This window comes from Mugil cephalus, chromosome 20, assembly GCF_022458985.1.
Source record: "Mugil cephalus isolate CIBA_MC_2020 chromosome 20, CIBA_Mcephalus_1.1, whole genome shotgun sequence".
Taxonomy (NCBI): domain Eukaryota; kingdom Metazoa; phylum Chordata; class Actinopteri; order Mugiliformes; family Mugilidae; genus Mugil; species Mugil cephalus.
The window spans coordinates 15,463,963-15,481,515 of NC_061789.1; the positions used below are offsets into that span (position 1 = coordinate 15,463,963).

General features: G+C 41.7%; 2 protein-coding genes across 4 annotated transcripts; one reads left to right on the top strand and one right to left on the bottom strand.

The window, feature by feature from the left end:
• The first annotated feature begins 1,460 nt into the window (after positions 1-1,460).
• eif3g (eukaryotic translation initiation factor 3, subunit G) lies at positions 1,461-4,505 on the top strand. Of its 2 annotated transcripts, none has more exons than XM_047571797.1 (10): positions 1,461-1,580; positions 1,667-1,713; positions 2,489-2,577; positions 2,710-2,769; positions 2,867-2,971; positions 3,400-3,595; positions 3,717-3,833; positions 3,933-4,069; positions 4,208-4,314; positions 4,398-4,505. In XM_047571797.1, the coding sequence occupies exons 1-10, from the start codon at positions 1,558-1,560 to the stop codon at positions 4,411-4,413; spliced, it is 897 nt and encodes a 298-aa protein (XP_047427753.1). In that variant the 5' UTR covers positions 1,461-1,557; the 3' UTR covers positions 4,414-4,505. The 2 variants fall into 2 exon arrangements, with proteins under 2 accessions (XP_047427753.1, XP_047427755.1); XM_047571799.1 differs by having other exon boundaries at positions 3,717-3,827.
• Positions 4,506-5,867: 1,362 nt separating this feature from the next.
• On the bottom strand, positions 5,868-16,855 carry dnmt1 (DNA (cytosine-5-)-methyltransferase 1). 2 transcript variants are annotated; one of them, XM_047572271.1, is made up of 35 exons: positions 16,656-16,855; positions 16,177-16,213; positions 15,507-15,614; positions 15,170-15,407; positions 14,987-15,059; positions 14,820-14,901; positions 14,695-14,735; positions 14,568-14,622; positions 14,383-14,466; positions 14,189-14,298; positions 13,977-14,095; positions 13,791-13,883; positions 13,549-13,700; positions 13,167-13,354; positions 12,781-12,795; positions 11,680-11,860; positions 11,459-11,556; positions 11,119-11,266; positions 10,908-11,023; positions 10,628-10,829; positions 10,395-10,528; positions 10,140-10,319; positions 9,438-9,662; positions 9,172-9,364; positions 8,941-9,031; positions 8,718-8,858; positions 8,335-8,617; positions 8,076-8,217; positions 7,747-7,913; positions 7,452-7,629; positions 7,170-7,365; positions 6,918-7,081; positions 6,653-6,769; positions 6,285-6,378; positions 5,868-6,181 (listed from the first exon to the last, which is right to left on the bottom strand). In XM_047572271.1, the coding sequence occupies exons 1-35, from the start codon at positions 16,700-16,702 to the stop codon at positions 6,144-6,146; spliced, it is 4,530 nt and encodes a 1,509-aa protein (XP_047428227.1). In that variant the 5' UTR covers positions 16,703-16,855; the 3' UTR covers positions 5,868-6,143. The 2 variants fall into 2 exon arrangements, with proteins under 2 accessions (XP_047428227.1, XP_047428228.1); XM_047572272.1 differs by lacking the exon at positions 12,781-12,795.
• Positions 16,856-17,553: the final 698 nt, after the last annotated feature.

The following is a 17,553-nucleotide window of genomic DNA, read 5'->3' on the forward strand; positions in this document are numbered from 1 at the left end:
GCTAAGTGTTTTGATTATGATGCACAAAATCCGCGTTACCATAGTTGGCGTGTAATCACAAGCGTGTTGGGTCGTCACAGAAAAGCGCGTTCGTTTACGCGCCTAATGAGACAATATGTACGCACCGTTGCGTAGGTTGAAAATCAGCTGCTTAGTTGTTTAAGCAGAAGTGGTACTTTTTTTTAAAAAGGGCAACGTCTTACTTCACAAAGAGAAGTCAGCGTCACAAGTATTTGTACCCCTTCGGAATTTTCATTATTTCTGCATTAAAAAAAATAAATAATTTCCAGGTAAGGAGAAATAAATTTAAACAAGCGAGACAAATATATTATACTCTTGTGTTTAGTTATCAATAAAAAGAAACATTTACACCTAGCATATCTGTCAAATGCACAAGTATGTGATCCTTCTGTATTCAGTATCTGGTGTGACCTTTTGCAGCAGTAACGGCCGCTAAATGTCTCTGATGACTTCTGATCTGTCCCCTGCAGCTACTGTGAGAAAGTTTAGTCTATTCCTTAATAGAGAACTCTTTGAGTTCTGAGATGTTGGCGAGTTTCCTCACATGCACCGTTTGCTTCTGGTCCTTCACAACGTTTCTGTTTTACAGGACTTTGACATTCACATACATTAATTCACTATTCTTTTGCTGAACAGCCTGTGTGCTTGGGGTCATTGTCTCGCTGCATGGCTCCTCTTAAGATTTAGCTCACTGACACGTGTCCTGTCATTTTCCTCAAGAATTTGCGATGACAACAAGATGTCCTGGCCCGGATGCAGGCCCATACAAAGTAGTTACCACCCCTAGGTTTCACGTACAGGTGAGATTACAATGCAGTGTTGTTTAGTCTCCACACACAAGCCTCTCATTTAAACTGAATAATTCTCATTTGGTTTCATTAGTCCACAAAACATTTTCTCTATTGTCTTGTGAGTGACTTGTCCACATGAGGATTAGCAAACTGCAGATGGGCAGAAATGTTCTTTTTGGATAATAGAACCTTAGACATGTCTAGCTCATGTTTATTCTTATTCTCATTTTCATTCTTAAATTATGTCCCAGCACCCCTTTGTCTATGATGAGATGAGAAAAAAAAATCATCACGATAGTCGGATGTATGTGGTTTAAACATCTCCAAAAAAGAGAGACAGGGGATAAAGTGACGTTGTCTCTTAACTTTATTGACCTTTACATCTTTAAGTTTGTTTTGCACTTTCTGTTCCTACTTCATCTTCTCATTTAAATGCAGCTTCTTCTTCTTCTTCTTCTTTCTTTCTTTCTTTCTTTCTTTCTTTATTTTATGAATGACAGCTTTGTGACACAGTAGTTTGACAGTAAAGCACCCCTAAAGCTCTGACCCTTAAGTGTGTGACTATGTCTTTGTGCGTGCGTTTATGGTATAAAGCGATACTCTTAATGTGAAGTTCCCCGCTCCCCATAAGCGTCCTACTTTTATTGTGAAGTTACAGTTCGGGGAAGTGAGAGAAGAGGCGCCGCGGCTAGGCTAAGCTAGGCTACTACTGCTCCTCAGTGCTGAAACTACATCAGCTGAGAAGATGCCGTCGATTGAATACGACGAGTGAGTGTTATTAGACCGCTATACTAACTTACACTATGCCCCGGACATCCATATGTCCTACTATTGACTCTTTGTCTCTCTTCCAGCTCCAAGCCCAGTTGGGCAGACCAAGTAGAAGAGGAAGGCGATGAAGGTAAGGAGCTCGTTAGCCTGGTGCCCGGCTAAAGGAGGCCGACTCGGAGACTTCCACCTCCACGTGGTTCTCGGCCGATTTAGAGTGTTATATCCAGTAACGTTTTGGACACGTTAATACTTTAAAATCGGCATTTACGCGTTTTAGCGACTGACACGGTGATGTGCGGTTTATTAAATGTGTTACTGACATATGCCGCTGCCTGTAGGCACTGACGTATGCAGCAGGGTCTGTCGTTGGCTAACAGTTAGCATGCTCCGTTAGCACAACGTCCCTGGCGGCAGTGAGACACCAAGAAAATAATAAACCAGGGGTTGTCAACCTCATTTTAGTTCAATTTCAGTCCATGTTGATCTCAAGCCGGCCCGACCAGTAAAATAACAGAATAATAATCTATAAGTAACGACAGCAAATTAGGAGAATGTTACATTTAATAAACTAGCCTTGGGGGTGATGAAAATGAAATTTCTTAAGATGTACAATTTGGGGCACATTGCTGTCTGCTGTTTAGTTACTTTCATTGAAAAATTGCAATCTTCTATGTAATTTTCATACTTTGCAAGTTCATTTATGCATGTGAACTTTGCCATTTTAGTGGGAAGTAATTCCTGTGCCAGTTTCTATCTAAATATGTTAAAAACTTCTGGGACTTCCCATTACAGTCTGGCATAGAAGTGAAAAGGTAACTGTAAAAGTAGCGGTTGCAGAGCCCACGCAAACAATGCCTACTGACTAAACGTTGTGGTGATGGGTTTTTTTGTTGTGTTTTTGACAGGCACACTGCCATCCCCCAAGGAGACCATCAAGGGGAATATCAAAACCGTCACGGAGTATAAAATAGATGATGATGGAAAGAAATTCAAGGTAATTACAGGTTCAGTTTGTTCACTGATGGTTTGTGTGTGATTCTGTCAGTGACTGTTGTTTTAAAAAGAAAATGTCCTTTATTCATTTATATTCTTGGGGTTTTTTTTTGTTTTGTTTTTTGCCTGCTAGATTGTGCGGACCTTCAAGATCGAGACAAGGAAAGCCTCAAAAGCTGTTGCCAGGAGAAAGGTTTGTGTGTGCATTGAATTTATGTGTAACTGCACTTTACCACAAATTAAACAGGATTAATTGAGGTGACACGGTGTTTTTTGCGGAATCCTTTCAGAATTGGAAGAAATTTGGCAACTCTGAGTTCGATGCGCCGGGCCCTAATGTTGCCACCACCACAGTCAGCGATGATGTTTTCATGACCTTCATCTCCAGCAAAGAGGTGAGATTTTTCACTGTGCAGTTTCTCACGCCACTCTGACTACTCTGACTACTCTGGGCAGTACCGGTGTTGCGTGAAAGAGTGTTTTTGCAGGTTCTTGCTTCCTGTTGATGTGAGACTGCACTACCAAACCTCAACCCAACAGCCCACAAACATGTACCCGCAACCCACAACAACTGTTGTATTTAATTGGCTGTTCACTTCACACTCCCCTTCAGTTTAACAGCCTGTCTGTGATCAGGTTGACCACCATGCCCTTATTTTTTAAAGTCGTGTGTGAGTTACTCTAAATGTGTGATTTTAGTTATGGTTTTATTGTTGATTGTGTCTTGATGAGAATTGTCTGACTGTTCTCGGTGAGCCCTGTCAAAGAAGAATTTCTGTCACCATTTGGGATTGAACTTCTGAACCTTATTTGCTCTTTTCAGGACTTGAATGCTCAAGACCAGGACGAGGATCCCATGAACAAATTGAAAGGACAGAAGATTGTGTCTTGTCGTATCTGCAAAGGCGACCATTGGACAACCCGCTGTCCGTACAAGGACACTCTGGGCCCCATGCAGAAGGAGCTGGCTGAGCAGCTCGGCCTTTCCACCGGCGACAAGGACAAGCCTGCCAGCTCTGGTACCACCTGCTCACACTTCTCTGTTGTTACGCAGATGCTGGTCCTTAGTCGTCAGCTGTTCCTAAATTTTACCTGCCGTGATTAATGTGGCCCCCGCTTTTCCTTCCTTTCTTTCACCAGCGGAACCGGAGCCGGCGCAGCCTGCACAGAGCAAGACCGGGAAGTACGTGCCCCCGAGCTTGAGGGATGGAGGCACACGAAGAGGGGAGTCCATGCAGCCGAACCGCAGAGGTGGGTGTACGTTGACATACTTGCCGCATCTATTAATCAGCAGCGTGTGTGTGTGTGTGTGTGTGCGCGCTTACATCTGACCTACATCTGATCTACATCTGACAGCTGATGACAACGCCACCATTCGCGTGACCAACCTGTCGGAGGACACCCGTGAGACTGACTTGCAGGAGCTCTTCAGGCCATTTGGCTCCATCTCAAGAATATATCTGGCCAAGGACAAGAACACAGGGCAGTCTAAGGTCAGTGATCGTCTGGCAGAGACCCAGAGAAAAGGGTTTTTAAAGTGAACAACTGTAAGATTCAAAATTAAAGCAGAAAACATCGACCAAGAGTCATGTTAATGTTTCTCATCAACTACTTACTTTTTTTTATTGCAGGGATTTGCTTTCATCAGTTTCCACCGTCGGGAAGATGCAGCCAGAGCCATCGCTGGAGTGTCAGGATTTGGATATGATCATCTTATTCTCAATGTTGAATGGGCCAAGTAAGTTAATTGTGGATTTTATCAGCTGAGCGGCATGTTTTATTTTTGGCTTTGTTGCCATCCTAATTTTCCTCTCTTTGCAGACCTTCAAACAACTGAGGAATTCAACGAAATATACTCCAGATATTCCAGGAAGATGCCAGATTTAAATGCGGTAAAATATGGCTGTGAAATAAAGAAAATTGTCACAATTTCTTTGTCTCAGTTTTTCTTTGTTTGGGTGATTTTTCACGTTTGACGCACAAATCTGGGATTCATCAATTTCTTCTTACCTAAATTTTTCCCTACTCCGCGAACTAATTTAGAACTCCCTCAGACCATGCGTACGCACAATTGATGAAAGAAATTTCCTTGGAAATGTTAACACACACTCTTTTAAATAAATACATACTATATTAAAACTTAAATAATCGGAAAAAAAGCCTTTAATCATAACAAAAATTGAATTTACTAATGTATGGACCAAACATAAACCCCATGTCATCCTCATAATTTATTATTACAATTATAGCAATTCAGTTATACTTTAATTTTACAATAGAGTAGACCATATGAAAATGTTCAAATGTTTGTAGTGCTACGACTGCGCATCTGTAGTTGATTTCATTGATTAATTGGCATGGAAGATATATAAAGGAGTCCAATTTACCTCCAATGACGTGGAGAGATGGCAGATCTAGCCTTGCTGGAAGATATCGCTGCCTGTGCATTCAGGAGAGAGCGAATCTTCAGGGACCGTCCAAACATGTTTGATGAAAGTGAAGAATGGCTTATGAGCCATTTCCGACTGCTAAGGCATGTGTTGCTGGATCTGTGCAGTTCCTTGGAGCAGCATCTCCATCACCCGACACACCGCGCTCACCCTGTACCTCTTCAGGTGCGTGTCCTGTCTGCCCTCTGTTTCCTGGCTGCAGGTACATTCCAGAGGGAAATAGTGCGTCAGGCTGGGATTTCACAACCCACTCTGAGAACATAATTGGCCAGTACGCACGTGTCATGAGTCCGACGGTAATATTGCGCAAGTACTTGTTTTTGCGAAGAGTAAGAACATTTCTGCGCATATATTAGTGAATGAGGCCCAACATTAAAAAAAAATTAGTGTCTTGTATGATTTGAATTTTTACCAGACACATTAGGTATATTTTCATAGTATCAGCCTGAATTTTACTACTTTCACTACTATAGGATTGGAAAGGATGTCAGTGGTATCACCAAGTCGACATGTTGCGTTATAGTACAGTCATCTGCACTTTGACTATTCTAGTACAGGGGTCACATTATTCACCATCTTAGCTTTTCCACTCACCATGTTAAATGGCTTGATTAAAATGTCACCAAAAAAAAAAATCCACAAAAATACATACACATTCTACTTTAATGCACATGACATCCAATAGTCTGTTCCCTTTAATTTCCTGATATAATTAAAGCACCTTTTGAGACTTGCTGACCAATCAGTTGTCTCAGTAAACATGCAAAAGTTCAGTAAGGCTTAACTTTGTCTAAAATGTCTTTCTAGAGACTATTATGAACATTCAGACCAGACCACACCATTTTTCATTTAAGAATTTTAATTACATCAAATATGATTTGATAAGAGCTTTATTTGAAATATTACATATAAAAACTACAATGTGTCCCACATTAGATGAACATTTAACAACAAGATTAAAAGCACATTTAAAAGTCAGCATGGAATGGTACTACACAGAATGTCCGTAATGGCCACTTAGTGACTCAGTTGAAAGATTACTTGTTTAAAAGAAATTTCCCAACATAAAGCATCAGGATTTATAAAAACTGATTCTTGCTGGAAAGGGAATGAAGAACTAATCGGAGACATCCATCTTCTCTTGTTTGATGCTCTCTGTGGAGGGATGAACACACACATTTGAATAAGGCCTTCTGTAGTTTAACGTAACAATCAGGGGAAATAAATAAACATGTACAACTGAGACCAATTAAGTCACCTGTCGCTTGTTCTTCCTTCATTCTCTCCAATACACACTTCTTTATCTCCAGACCTATGGCCCTGGAGAGTGGAGGCGGCACAGCATTTCCAACCTGGAACGCAGCAACGGAAAGAAGCAATTACATAAGCTGGCAGAACAAGCAGCATTTATTTGGAACCCTGTTCCTTAATGCATGTTTATTTTATTAAGAGCACTGCCTCTGCAAAAGCTTCACAGATGAAATATGCTATGAATCCTTATAGTTTTGGGGTTTACATATATTTTGTACGACTGAAATTAGGCAGTGCAGCTATTTTCTAACTACATTCCACATCCATTACTAGCACAAATATATTAAACACCTCCACTTGTCCTTGTGCTCTTACCTGTCTGTGTTTATCCAGGATGTTTCCAAAGAAGCGGTAGGTGTCGGGGAATCCCTGAGAGCGCGCACACTCCCTCACACTGACCACTCTGTGCTGTTCAGGATGCAGAACACGGCCCTGAAAACAAATGAGACGGTTAGGATCCAAATCTACTCATTTGATTCATGTTCATAAATTTAAAGCATTCCCTAAAATTACTGCTTAGACCAAGCTACTCCCAGAATGGGCTCCTGGCTGAAAATGATGAGTAAAAAATATGATCTACCTGTTTGCCCATGGGCTCAGGATTAGTGACGGTTGTGCTGAAGAATCCGTCCCACTCCAAGCGGCCATAGAGTCCGGCCCAGTGATTGTGGCGGTTCCCAGTGTGGGGCAGACACCAGGGGATCAGGGTGTTGAACTGCCTGTCTGCAGGGTCGCACGGCTTCCCTAAAACAACAAGAAGGAAACATAAGCGATGTCTGGACACTGGAGACCTAAGCTCTGTCGTTTCCATAACATACTAGACGTAACATACCTCCTGCACAAGTGCAAACACCTCTGAGAGCACCCGTGCTGCTGCGTCCGTTCTTTTTATCAGAGTGTGTGTAGCGCAGTTTCTTGGTCATGGTGCCGTCTTTGAGACGAACCTCGATGTTGGGCAGATCCCTCCAGTCGGAGCCTGGAGCCAGAGGGATGTGACGCATGCGACCCTCGACAAGGGCGCTCATGTCCTGAAAGCACAGACCACGTTGTATGAAGTTATCATTTATCCACAGCTGTTTAAGAAGTGAGCTTACGTTAACACATCTGAGCTCACCTTGCAGATATGATCTTTGAGGATGGGCTGATACTGCGTGCCTCTGATCTGTCTCTGGAACCAAGACTGTGGTTCTCCATTGTATGAAATCTCCAAAGCAGCTGCACCGTTGCGAATCTCAGGCAGATCAGACATGGTGTCCCTGACAGTGATGGTTCTGTAGATTCCACCATTACCTCTGTGGGTAGACAGAAGATTTAGTCTGATATCCCTCACATTGATTTCCTTCTATTCTTTACAGATTTGAAGTCTGCAACTATACATAAACAGTGCAAGAGAGAAAATTTGACATTACCGTGTGACATTACTGACGTATTTCTTTTCGTCCACCACCACGCTCAGAGAGCAAGCTCTGGGAGCGAACACGTGCAGAGGTTCGGGGTAGCGCGGCAGCTTTTCTCCAGGAGCTGCAGCGAGGATGATTGCCCTGCGGCGGGTCTGGGCCACGCCGTACTGGCCGGCCTGATGAGAGGAGCAGAAATGATCGACTTGGTGATCTTGTAAAGCCTGAAGTTTATTTTAGTCATCTTAATTTCAGGATGACATTGCCATAGAAGGATGGACCAGACATTTGACACAGAAAAGAGATAGTATATAGCATAGTGTCTGTATAGTAACACCAACCTGAAGGACACCGAAGGTACACTGGTAGCCCATTCGCACCAGACAGCGTAGAGTCAGCTTCAGGACCATGGAGTTTTTGAATGAGACAAAGTTCCTCACATTCTCAAGCAGGAAGAACTTGGGTCTGTAGTAATCACAGTAACTGGAAGAAAGAGACAAGTCATTTTAAAGTGTGCAGTTAAAGGCTGCACTGACGAAAATGTACAATATCATGTCATCTACGGGAGCAAGGCAACAATGTCTCATTACAAACACTCACCTAAGATAGGAGACCACAAGTGAGTTCTTGAACTTGGAATAAGTGCGAGAGTTGAAGCGGTTCATCCCACTGAACCCTTGACAAGGAGGGCCTCCGCACAGCATCTCAACGTCACCCTTCTGAGGCAACTTCTGGCCGAGAGAATTCGTCTTCTCGCCAGACATGACCAACTTAAGCAAGACGTTGCAGTCCTCTGTGAACACCGTGGTGCCGGGGTTGTTGAGCCTGAAGGCCTGCGCTGCAGGTTCCCACATCTCTATGGCCCAGAGAGTCTCAGAGATACCTGAAGGCCGTGAGCAGACAGGTGAGGTTTGAGCATTTTACTGAGAAATAAAGATCAGGTTGTGCATTCCTCATGCAAGTCACATTTTGTGCGCATTTACCAGCCTGGTGGAAGCCTTCAGAAAGTCCACCGCAGCCAGAGAACACATCCAGTGTGCGATATTTGGGAACTTTAGGTTTCTGTGGCTCTAAATTAGAGTCCTGTTGTTCCTGTGCAGCCGATGACTTCCCTTTGCCTTTACCTTGAGCGACAAATATTTACCGGATTATAATTTCATTGAGCCTAAAAGCAGTTGTAGAAAATGTGCATGTTTGCCTCGTTACCTTTTCCTTTGCCCTTTCCTTTCCCTTTATGGACAGCAGAGCGGGCATGATTTGGAGGATCCTCGAAGCTTTTTGATTTAGCATTATAAGCCTGAGACAGTGGAATGGGTAAGAATAAAAATATTAAACATGGCAACTGCTTAATAGGTCTTAGGCAAGTGTTACAAAGTGGAAATAACTTTAATAAGCTACAATACAAACAGCTGTATATAAAAATATGAACAATTATACCTCCAGGAAATAGAAACGATCAGGTCCACCACTGGAATAGTCCTGGACCGATTCATTCAGGTCTTCTGCGTATTCTACTTGGCAGTGTCCGATCACCTCAGTCATGTTGACCGTCACTTCTTCATCGCTCCAGTACAGCTGATTGATGTCTGTGTGGTAAGTAGCTTTGACACCTTTGTGAGTGTTCTCAGGCCTTGGAGAGTAGACAAAATCCAGTTAGTTATGGTCATATGCTCAACACAAAATAACAAATTTACAGCTTTTACCTGTAGAACTTGTAGAGTCGCAGTTTGACCTCTGAAGTGTCGGGTTTGCCGTTGCTGCGCCTGTGACAGAAGATCTCCTTGATGCGGCCAACGCGGAAAGGCTGTGGAGCGTCCAGGTTTGAGCCCTTGATGTAGTCTGAAGACTTCCGGTAATACTCAGGATACAGATCCTCATCCACATCTTCTTTTCTATGGGAGCGCTTCACTGGACTGGCTGGTTTCATGCTAAGAGCCAGAAAGAGACAGAATGAAACCAATTCCTATTGTTTAATCGTATCCATTCTGTCATAGCTTTCAAAAATATATAGATTTTTCCATTGGTATTATATAGAATAATTTTGTTGCAAAAATTAAATGTGCCACATTTCCAGTCAAAACAATAATCTTGAAGGAGTGTGGTCTGAATAAATCAAACATTAAAAAAAAAAAAAAAAAAAAAAAAAAAAAAGTATTAACTCCAATGGATTTCTTAAATTGATTATTTTTGATGCAGTGCACAAATACCTGCTTGACTAATAAACTTAGCCGTCAGTCTGTTCACGTTTGTTATGAAGGACCTCTGGTGGCGCAACGCTGAAGTGTAACTCAATACATTTATTTATATAAAATCTACATGTGTTCAAGATTTAATGTGCATTCTTGAAAAGTTTTGAATCCATAAGTGGGGAAAAAAAAAAAAAAAAAAAAAATCATTTCATTCACCTGAAATTAAAGGCGTCAGGAGGCAGGTAGACGCCGTCTCCCACCTTGAACTGCTCGCCCTTATAGCAGACTGTAGCATACAGAGACTTGTTATCACGATCTTCGTCCTCCAGGGGATCAAATACGCGAGGCTCTTCTTGTTCCTGTCTCTCTTTAGTCCTGACACAGCTTCCACAGAACCTTAAGGAAAAGCAAAAGAGTTAAGAAAAAGAAAAGACCACGAGCACTGCAAATGCACATGTGGACAGCGCTCACCTGAACTTGCAGTCTTCTGATGCAGAGGTCTTGGGGGGCGTCTCAAATCGAGCAAACTCGGTGTCGTACCAGAACTGATAGAAGAAACTCTTCCCATCATCCTCGATTACCTTGAGGTCGTTATCCATGCCACCCTAAAAAAAACAAAAAAAACAAAAGGAACCATGGATGAGGATGAGAATAAAATACATTTATAAAATAAAAGTAACTTGAAAGCTTTCAAGTTATCATACCTCCATAAACCAGTTGTTAGATGGGGCTTTATACATGACATTCACTTTGCCTTGGACATAATTGAGCAGCATGTCTTCACACTCATCCACAATGACAAGCTCCAGTGGATCAGAAGACTCTCCAAGAACGGTGTGAATCCCACGAAGGAACCAGTGGGCATGGAACATCTTCCCATTATTGTCTTCCCACAACGATGTGATCCTGGAGAAGAAAACTTTCATTAGATTTACACACTTCACAATAAAACGTTAAACAGGAGTTTCTTTTCAAATGTCATACCTAGCCAGATACAGAGGAATGGATGGATCCTCTGAAGACAGTGAGACACAGTCTCCCACCTCCAGCACTTCATCATTCACAGAGACCTTCTTGTAGTACTGCTTCTTTCCTACAGTCTGAGAGAGAAATATATTTTGTATGTTCACTGATACGTTCTCATGCATGCCAGGAAATAATTTATTTTCTTCCTTATTTGGCATTGATCAAATACCTCAACAGGCTCTCCGATCCAGGAAAGTTTGCACTCCGTTTGCTTCTTCCTCTTAGCATGAGAAACCTTTTTGGGCTTCTCCACTGGAATATCTTCCTCCTCGATGTTTTCATCATCTTCAGCCTCCTTTACGGCAAGGTTTGGGCATCTAATGGATTGGTTGAAAATGAAACAAGGAGTACAGACAAATGTTCTGTCATTTTAACAGAATGTTACATGTAAACATTATCCTTGAGGCACATTCGGCAATACACAGAACTCGAGAACACTAAACGTTTAAGAACAGAGAATTTATAGGGACAGATGAAAGACTGTAGAAACTACTTAGCAGTGGGCTCACCTTCTCTGTTTACAAGCTTGCTTGCTTTTGCCACTTCCTCCAAATTTGATCATGTCCTTGCAGGCTGCACACTTGCCACAATCAGGTGACTGGCAAACCTGAAGACAAAATAAGGAAACCGCATTGAATCCAGTTATTAAGAATTACAAATGATGCAAATGAAATGCCCATTAGACACTGCTAATGAAATGTGTCACACTCTCTTAAAATCTGAAAATTACCTCACAGACACCACAGCGCTGTCTTTTGGCTCCACTTTCTTTATCATTTTGCTCAATCTGATCTGAGAAGAAGGTATCGAATATCTGGTAAACCAGTGTGGTAGTGGTTGCTTTTGTTGGTCCCTTACTGTCCTTTTCTATCTTTGTTGGGTGGCGAATAGCTTGTCTTCTGGCTGCCCTCCTGTGGGGGGAGAAGAAAAAACAAAAGGATGTTTGTGCCATCTAAAACCTCTCGTCTGAACACAAATGCCTGATGATATGTGGAAAGATGACATTATGAAGCCCCTGGGCGTCAACACACCACAGCATCAGGCCATGCAACATTGAGCAAACAAAACTATACACAGTAAAAAGGTACAATGCAGAGTTGAATGTAACTAGAAATAACATCTCCTCTAAATTGGGGAATAATCTGGCGTGAAAGAAAAAGCCATCACATATCAAGTCCCAAAAAACATTTGTAGAGGGTTTAAAGCTCATGTGGATTTTTCTTCATGCCCTGTAACTTAATGACAAGCTTTGCTGTAGGACGGCTCTTGAAACAGGTCGACATTTCTTCTGCTAAAAGCAGTTTAGTCGGTGTCACTAATCTATGGAGAACTTCCACTTATAGAAAGCATTAATTTGGACCTTCACCTTTGGACTTAATCCATAGTAGACCTGTCCTGGAACATCCCATGCCTTCTACAGCCAATTGGACAGTGCTGCGAGTGTCAGTTTTAGCAAATTGCACTCAATTTAACTGCAGATACATGCAATGAGTAAAAACTCAGTATACACTATTATTATAATCCTTTTAATCCTACCGGGGTTTTGATTAATTTATAGAACAGTTGTGGTCGAGTCAGAATATCTTATGGTCCACACTCCCAGGTGTCAGAGAGATTTCATAAATGACAGAAACTAAACTATATATGTAAATAAAATTCACAATGTAAAGCCAAAATATATATTATATATTAAAAAAATAATAATTAAAATTAGAAAGAAAATTGTTGCATGAACTCTGGTGTCTTGCCCTTTTTGTCCAGTTTCTAAATGCTTCACAATAAACACACCACCAAACAAGCTAAGGATGCATTCACAATGAGGCCTACCTACCAGTACAGCAGCATGCTGCATTAGGAAACGTCAAAGGAATGTTAGACATTAGGGACAACAAGGAGTGAGGAGCAGAAATACAGGCATGAAATTAAACTTTGAACTAAAATGTACTGAAGCATGTGCTGCAAAGGAGCAGGGGAAATTGAGGCGTCTTCATTTAGGTTAAATATGAAGCACACTGCTCATATTTCTTTAGCACACAGCAGTTAGGCAAACATAATGAATTGTATGAATCAATCGTTTCAGATATTTCCAGCAATATTTCCAGAACGTATGCCGTGCAATATCAGGAGTCTGTTTATTCACAAACACACAGTCGTGCTTCTGGGTCTTCCACGTCAATACGCCAAGATTGTTTTACATTAACACGAAGCAAATTGTACCTCTTTCCTAAAGTGACTCCTGCAAGCTTGATCAGGTCTCTCATGCAGGGAGTAACAATGATGGGTTGCTCATCCGAGTCACCGGCCTCATCGTAGCTCTCCACCTGCTCCACCACAAACTGGGCATGGCGCAGCAGCGTGTCTTCTGTGAAGCAGTTGAAATTGAGCCCTGCAGGAGGAACAGTTGTCTAAAGGCAGCAGAAACGAGAATCGATTAGGATTTTATTGCATCAACAATGGTTATGCCAGTACAATTAAACTCGTCTCAGCGACTGTTTTGTTCTTCATTATGTTGTCAAAGAGATCACCAGTTCACTGCTATATTCAGACATTCGTGTAGAGAAAGGTTCGGCTCAAGTTATAAATCTCTTTGGGACCTCACCTCAATCTTGTTGAGAAGGTCCTCATAGGACACGTCAGGATTCTTCTGGAGAAATTCAACCACTATCTTGCTCATGTAGATCTTCTCTTGCATCAGTGCAAAGATGGGAGCATACTCCTCACTGGGATGCATCAAGATGTAATCTGCAAATGCTGAATAAGGAAACATACAAATAATTGTTAGAAGATCACATATACAGATGAGAAAATAAATACAAAGAGGACACTTTGAAAGTTTGTTACCTGTTGTGAAACCAATTAAGGCCTTTTCTCCACCGTCAAAACCAGTGATCCACCAGGCATTGATGGGGCCAAGCTTTTTGGCAGGAACACCACCTTAAAGAAAAATAATGTTGCAAATGAATCATTTTCATTTAGCCCCGACAACCAAGAAGATGAAGTTTCTATTCCTGATGCGCGTTTCCATACCATCCAAGCAAGGGTTGTCATCATAGATGGGTTTGACAACACAGCTGAAGTAAAGCTCAATGTTCTTCTCAATAAGTCCAGAGTCAAATGGACAAAGATGGCCACGCTTGTCATAAACACTGGAAGACACGACATAATTTGGATGAGTGCTGGAATACAGAACTGAAAGTGCAAGATGACACTTATCGGAGAACTGATGGAGAATTTCTAACCTGAAGTTTGTGATCTTGTGCTGTGGCAGGTCATCATAGCTCTCAAATCCGTCCTCGTTTGAGTCAAAGAGAGAGAGGCGCTCATCTGTCAACATCTCTGGCTCATCCAGCTAATATGCAAACATAAAAACAAAACGTCAGATCTTAAAACTTATCGTAAAAAAAATCCTGCAAAAAAAGTGACAAATCCTCACCGCATTATCAGGATCCCCTTGAAAGAACTTGAGGTCTGAGTCATCCAAATATTGTCTGCAGTCTTGACATTTGGGGGGTGGCGTCTGATAAAATATACAAAATATTATAGTGGCTAGATTAATACAAAGTACGGATTATTGCATAACATGTTCACAGCTATGACACAACAGAATGAATGAATTACCTTTGCTGTAGAAACGGGTTTCACAATCTCACTCTTAATTTCCTCTGGAGCAGTCCTGCATAAAGGTGAGTGTTAGCACATCAACTGATGACTTCCATTATCAACGTTCAGAGGGCAAACGACTTACTTATCATCAGACTCCACTTTGAGACGTTTCTCCTCCCGAGACTGCAACAGATTTGCAAGTATGAACAGTGTTAGTTACAGACTCTGAATGCTCAACATTTAAACAGGACCAGCACAACTCATCACCTCTTCTGTCTCTTCTTCTTCCTTCTGATCATTTTGACCATTCACAGCTTCTCCATTCAAGTCTTCTGACTTACGCTTTTGACTGCAAGACCATGAAAACAAAAATTCTTGTTATGAAAAGGGTTTTAGTCAAATTTTCTTAGAAGTATAAGGAATAAGATACGTACACTTTGGAGAACATTGACATGATGGTTGGCTGCTTTCCACTGTTCCTTGTAACCCTGGTACTGGCTGGAGACTCTGCAATATAAGATTTATTTTCTTGGCATCATTATATGCCTATGAATTTGTGGGTCATTTCCTTTGTGAAAAATAATTAGCATGATAAATGAAAGAAATCTCAAACGTACTTTTTGTGTCAGAGTTTGCCTTGCTTCTGCGTCCACCCTTCCCTTTTGTAGCAGTGGGTGACTTAACAGCTTCCTCTTCTTCGTCTACGCCCATGGATACATCTTCATCTTGATCTTTGTGGGAACCATTTGTGTAGCCATTCGTCTTTCCATTCTGCTCAACGCCATCAACATGTGAGCCATTTTCAACATGAAGCTCTTTTCCCAGCAAGGCTTTCACCTTAGAGATATATACCTCCTGCAGATAGTAAGTGGTGTACACCAGAAGTTAGATAAGAAATAAAATGCACTGCAATTAAACTATGAATACCAATTTGCATGTCCTAGAGTCACTGACCATTGAGATTTCTGAGCTTTTCATTTTTTCCTCCAGGCTGGTCAGCTGGTCTTGAGCATCAACATGTAGAAAATCCTGCACCAAGCTGAGCTTTTCTTTCACATGATCCTGAAAAGAAAAGAATAGTCAAAAAGGTGAACTTCAAAACAGCATACAGCTTTTACTCACAATATAAAGATAAATCTGACCCGATGTAGCCCCTACAATCACTCATATCTTCAGAACGGCTATTGGCTGAAACTAACACCCAAAGGGTAAAATTTTTTTTCCAACCAGCAACTAAATAGTTGAAATCTGACTTGCACCCGTCAATGTTGCAGCACCGAATTGTTCATGAACGACTCCCTCATAAAAAGAGCAGCACCAAGACTCAAGCCTATGAATCTTTGTGACATTTTAGTAATGAGAGATTAAATCCTGTTTTTTTTTTTTTTTTTGCATGACATGACATTTGCCATCTGCAATGTTACTCCATTTACTACAAGTAGTAACGACAGATTCTTTGATTGGCACATAATTAAAACAGTCACAACAGCTTGTATTTGAGGGGTCACTTCAGCATAGTCATTTGACTTCCACGGTGACTAACTTGTTTGAAAAGAGTAGTGAGCATCCAGGCAGGTAAAGTGCTAGCAGGTACTGAGCTGCATGTAGTACATAAAGAACTCACCTCATCTGAAACTCCGTCCTTGTCCAGCGTCTGCAGCCTGTAAACAAAGAACATGTCACAACAACCGTGCGGTCAGTACGGGAGAGCTACTCGTCTAAGAGCACACTCACTGTCGCACAACAGAGATAAAAACCACTGTGCCAACGACTTAGGAGAATCATACAAATAACACAACTTCCTGATTGGCGCCAAATCTCAAACGCTGCCCAGGCTAACAATGCTAAGTGGCTAACGTTAACGGACTATGCTCTGAATGCAGCAGCAGCAGCCGCGGCTGTCAAGAGGCAACGAGCTACAGCTAGCTACGACCGCTAGTTAGGTGATGGACACGCTCAAAACAACAAGGTAAGACGTCGAGAGTGGCGTGGTTGAGTTTAGTGGCTTATACTGCCGCTGTGGCTTTTTCAACCAAGACAACAAGCCGCATGCTAGCTCCATTATTAACCATCACTGGCAGTTGTGTTACATCGTTACTGTACCTTTTCCTGATATCGTCTGGCAGAGACAGGGACGTCCTGGACGGCATTGTAAAGAGCTATCTAAAACTGTAGGACACACGCGATAAAACTGGTTAAAAAGCGTAAAAACAATGTTCAGGCCCGCTGCTGTTGCCCACAGCACTGCTCCACGGAGACTGCCTGTCGCGTGCTGGTTCCTGCAATGGATGCTATATGCGATTTGGGCGCGCGGGCCGTCTTTTCGCGCGGAAACCAGGGTGTCGTGGACCGTACCACTCTTGTCATCAACGGGTAAAACATTTTTAACGTTGGCCCTAATTTGTCTCTGCTGAATGAGACATTTGTCGTGGGAAAAATAACTTTTTTGTTAATTTAATATTATACATATCATGTATGAGGCTCGCATGTCTGTCACGTAATTGTTTTATGAAATAAACACAATGTTTTGGAAAAGAACAACTAACGTGACCTACCCCTACTGTTTGATAAATGTTGAAGTCAACTGACCAGGCGGAAGCAATCTGAATATGGTTCGCTAATGAGTAACAACAGCTGTGCATTTGTGTTTGGGAAGTGTATGTACCTTAGCTGAATTAAGTAATTTAATAAATGACATTGTTGTTGTAGTCAAAAATAATCGCTGTGGATGCTATAGTTTCCAGTCTTACGGTAATGCATGTTTATGTTTCAAATAGTGCCTGAGTGATATTATTTATTACGCCTGTGTGTAGGCAAAAGTTATATATTAAATGTTACCGGTAGTTATGATTTCATTCGACTCTTCTAGGACCAGACCTTTGGTCACAGAACCTTCCAAACTCATCTTGTGGAGACTATGACTGTCACAAGTCTTCCCCTTGTTTTTTGAGTTTAAACAGACAGCATACACCGATCAAGCATAACATTATGACCACTGGCT

Excerpts from the sequence above, each read along its gene's own strand:
- dnmt1 (XM_047572271.1), bottom strand. The coding sequence starts at position 16,702 with ATGCCGTCCAGGACGTCCCTGTCTCTGCCAGACGATATCAGGAAAAG. Across the intron at positions 16,214-16,655 it reads CCAGACGATATCAGGAAAAG|GCTGCAGACGCTGGACAAGG; the intron begins GTACAGTAACGA and ends CTTTGTTTACAG. Across the intron at positions 9,663-10,139 it reads CCTGACGCCTTTAATTTCAG|CATGAAACCAGCCAGTCCAG; the intron begins GTGAATGAAATG and ends TCTGGCTCTTAG.
- eif3g (XM_047571797.1), top strand. The coding sequence starts at position 1,558 with ATGCCGTCGATTGAATACGACGA. Across the intron at positions 1,581-1,666 it reads CCGTCGATTGAATACGACGA|CTCCAAGCCCAGTTGGGCAG; the intron begins GTGAGTGTTATT and ends TCTCTCTTCCAG. Across the intron at positions 4,070-4,207 it reads AGAACACAGGGCAGTCTAAG|GGATTTGCTTTCATCAGTTT; the intron begins GTCAGTGATCGT and ends TTTTTATTGCAG.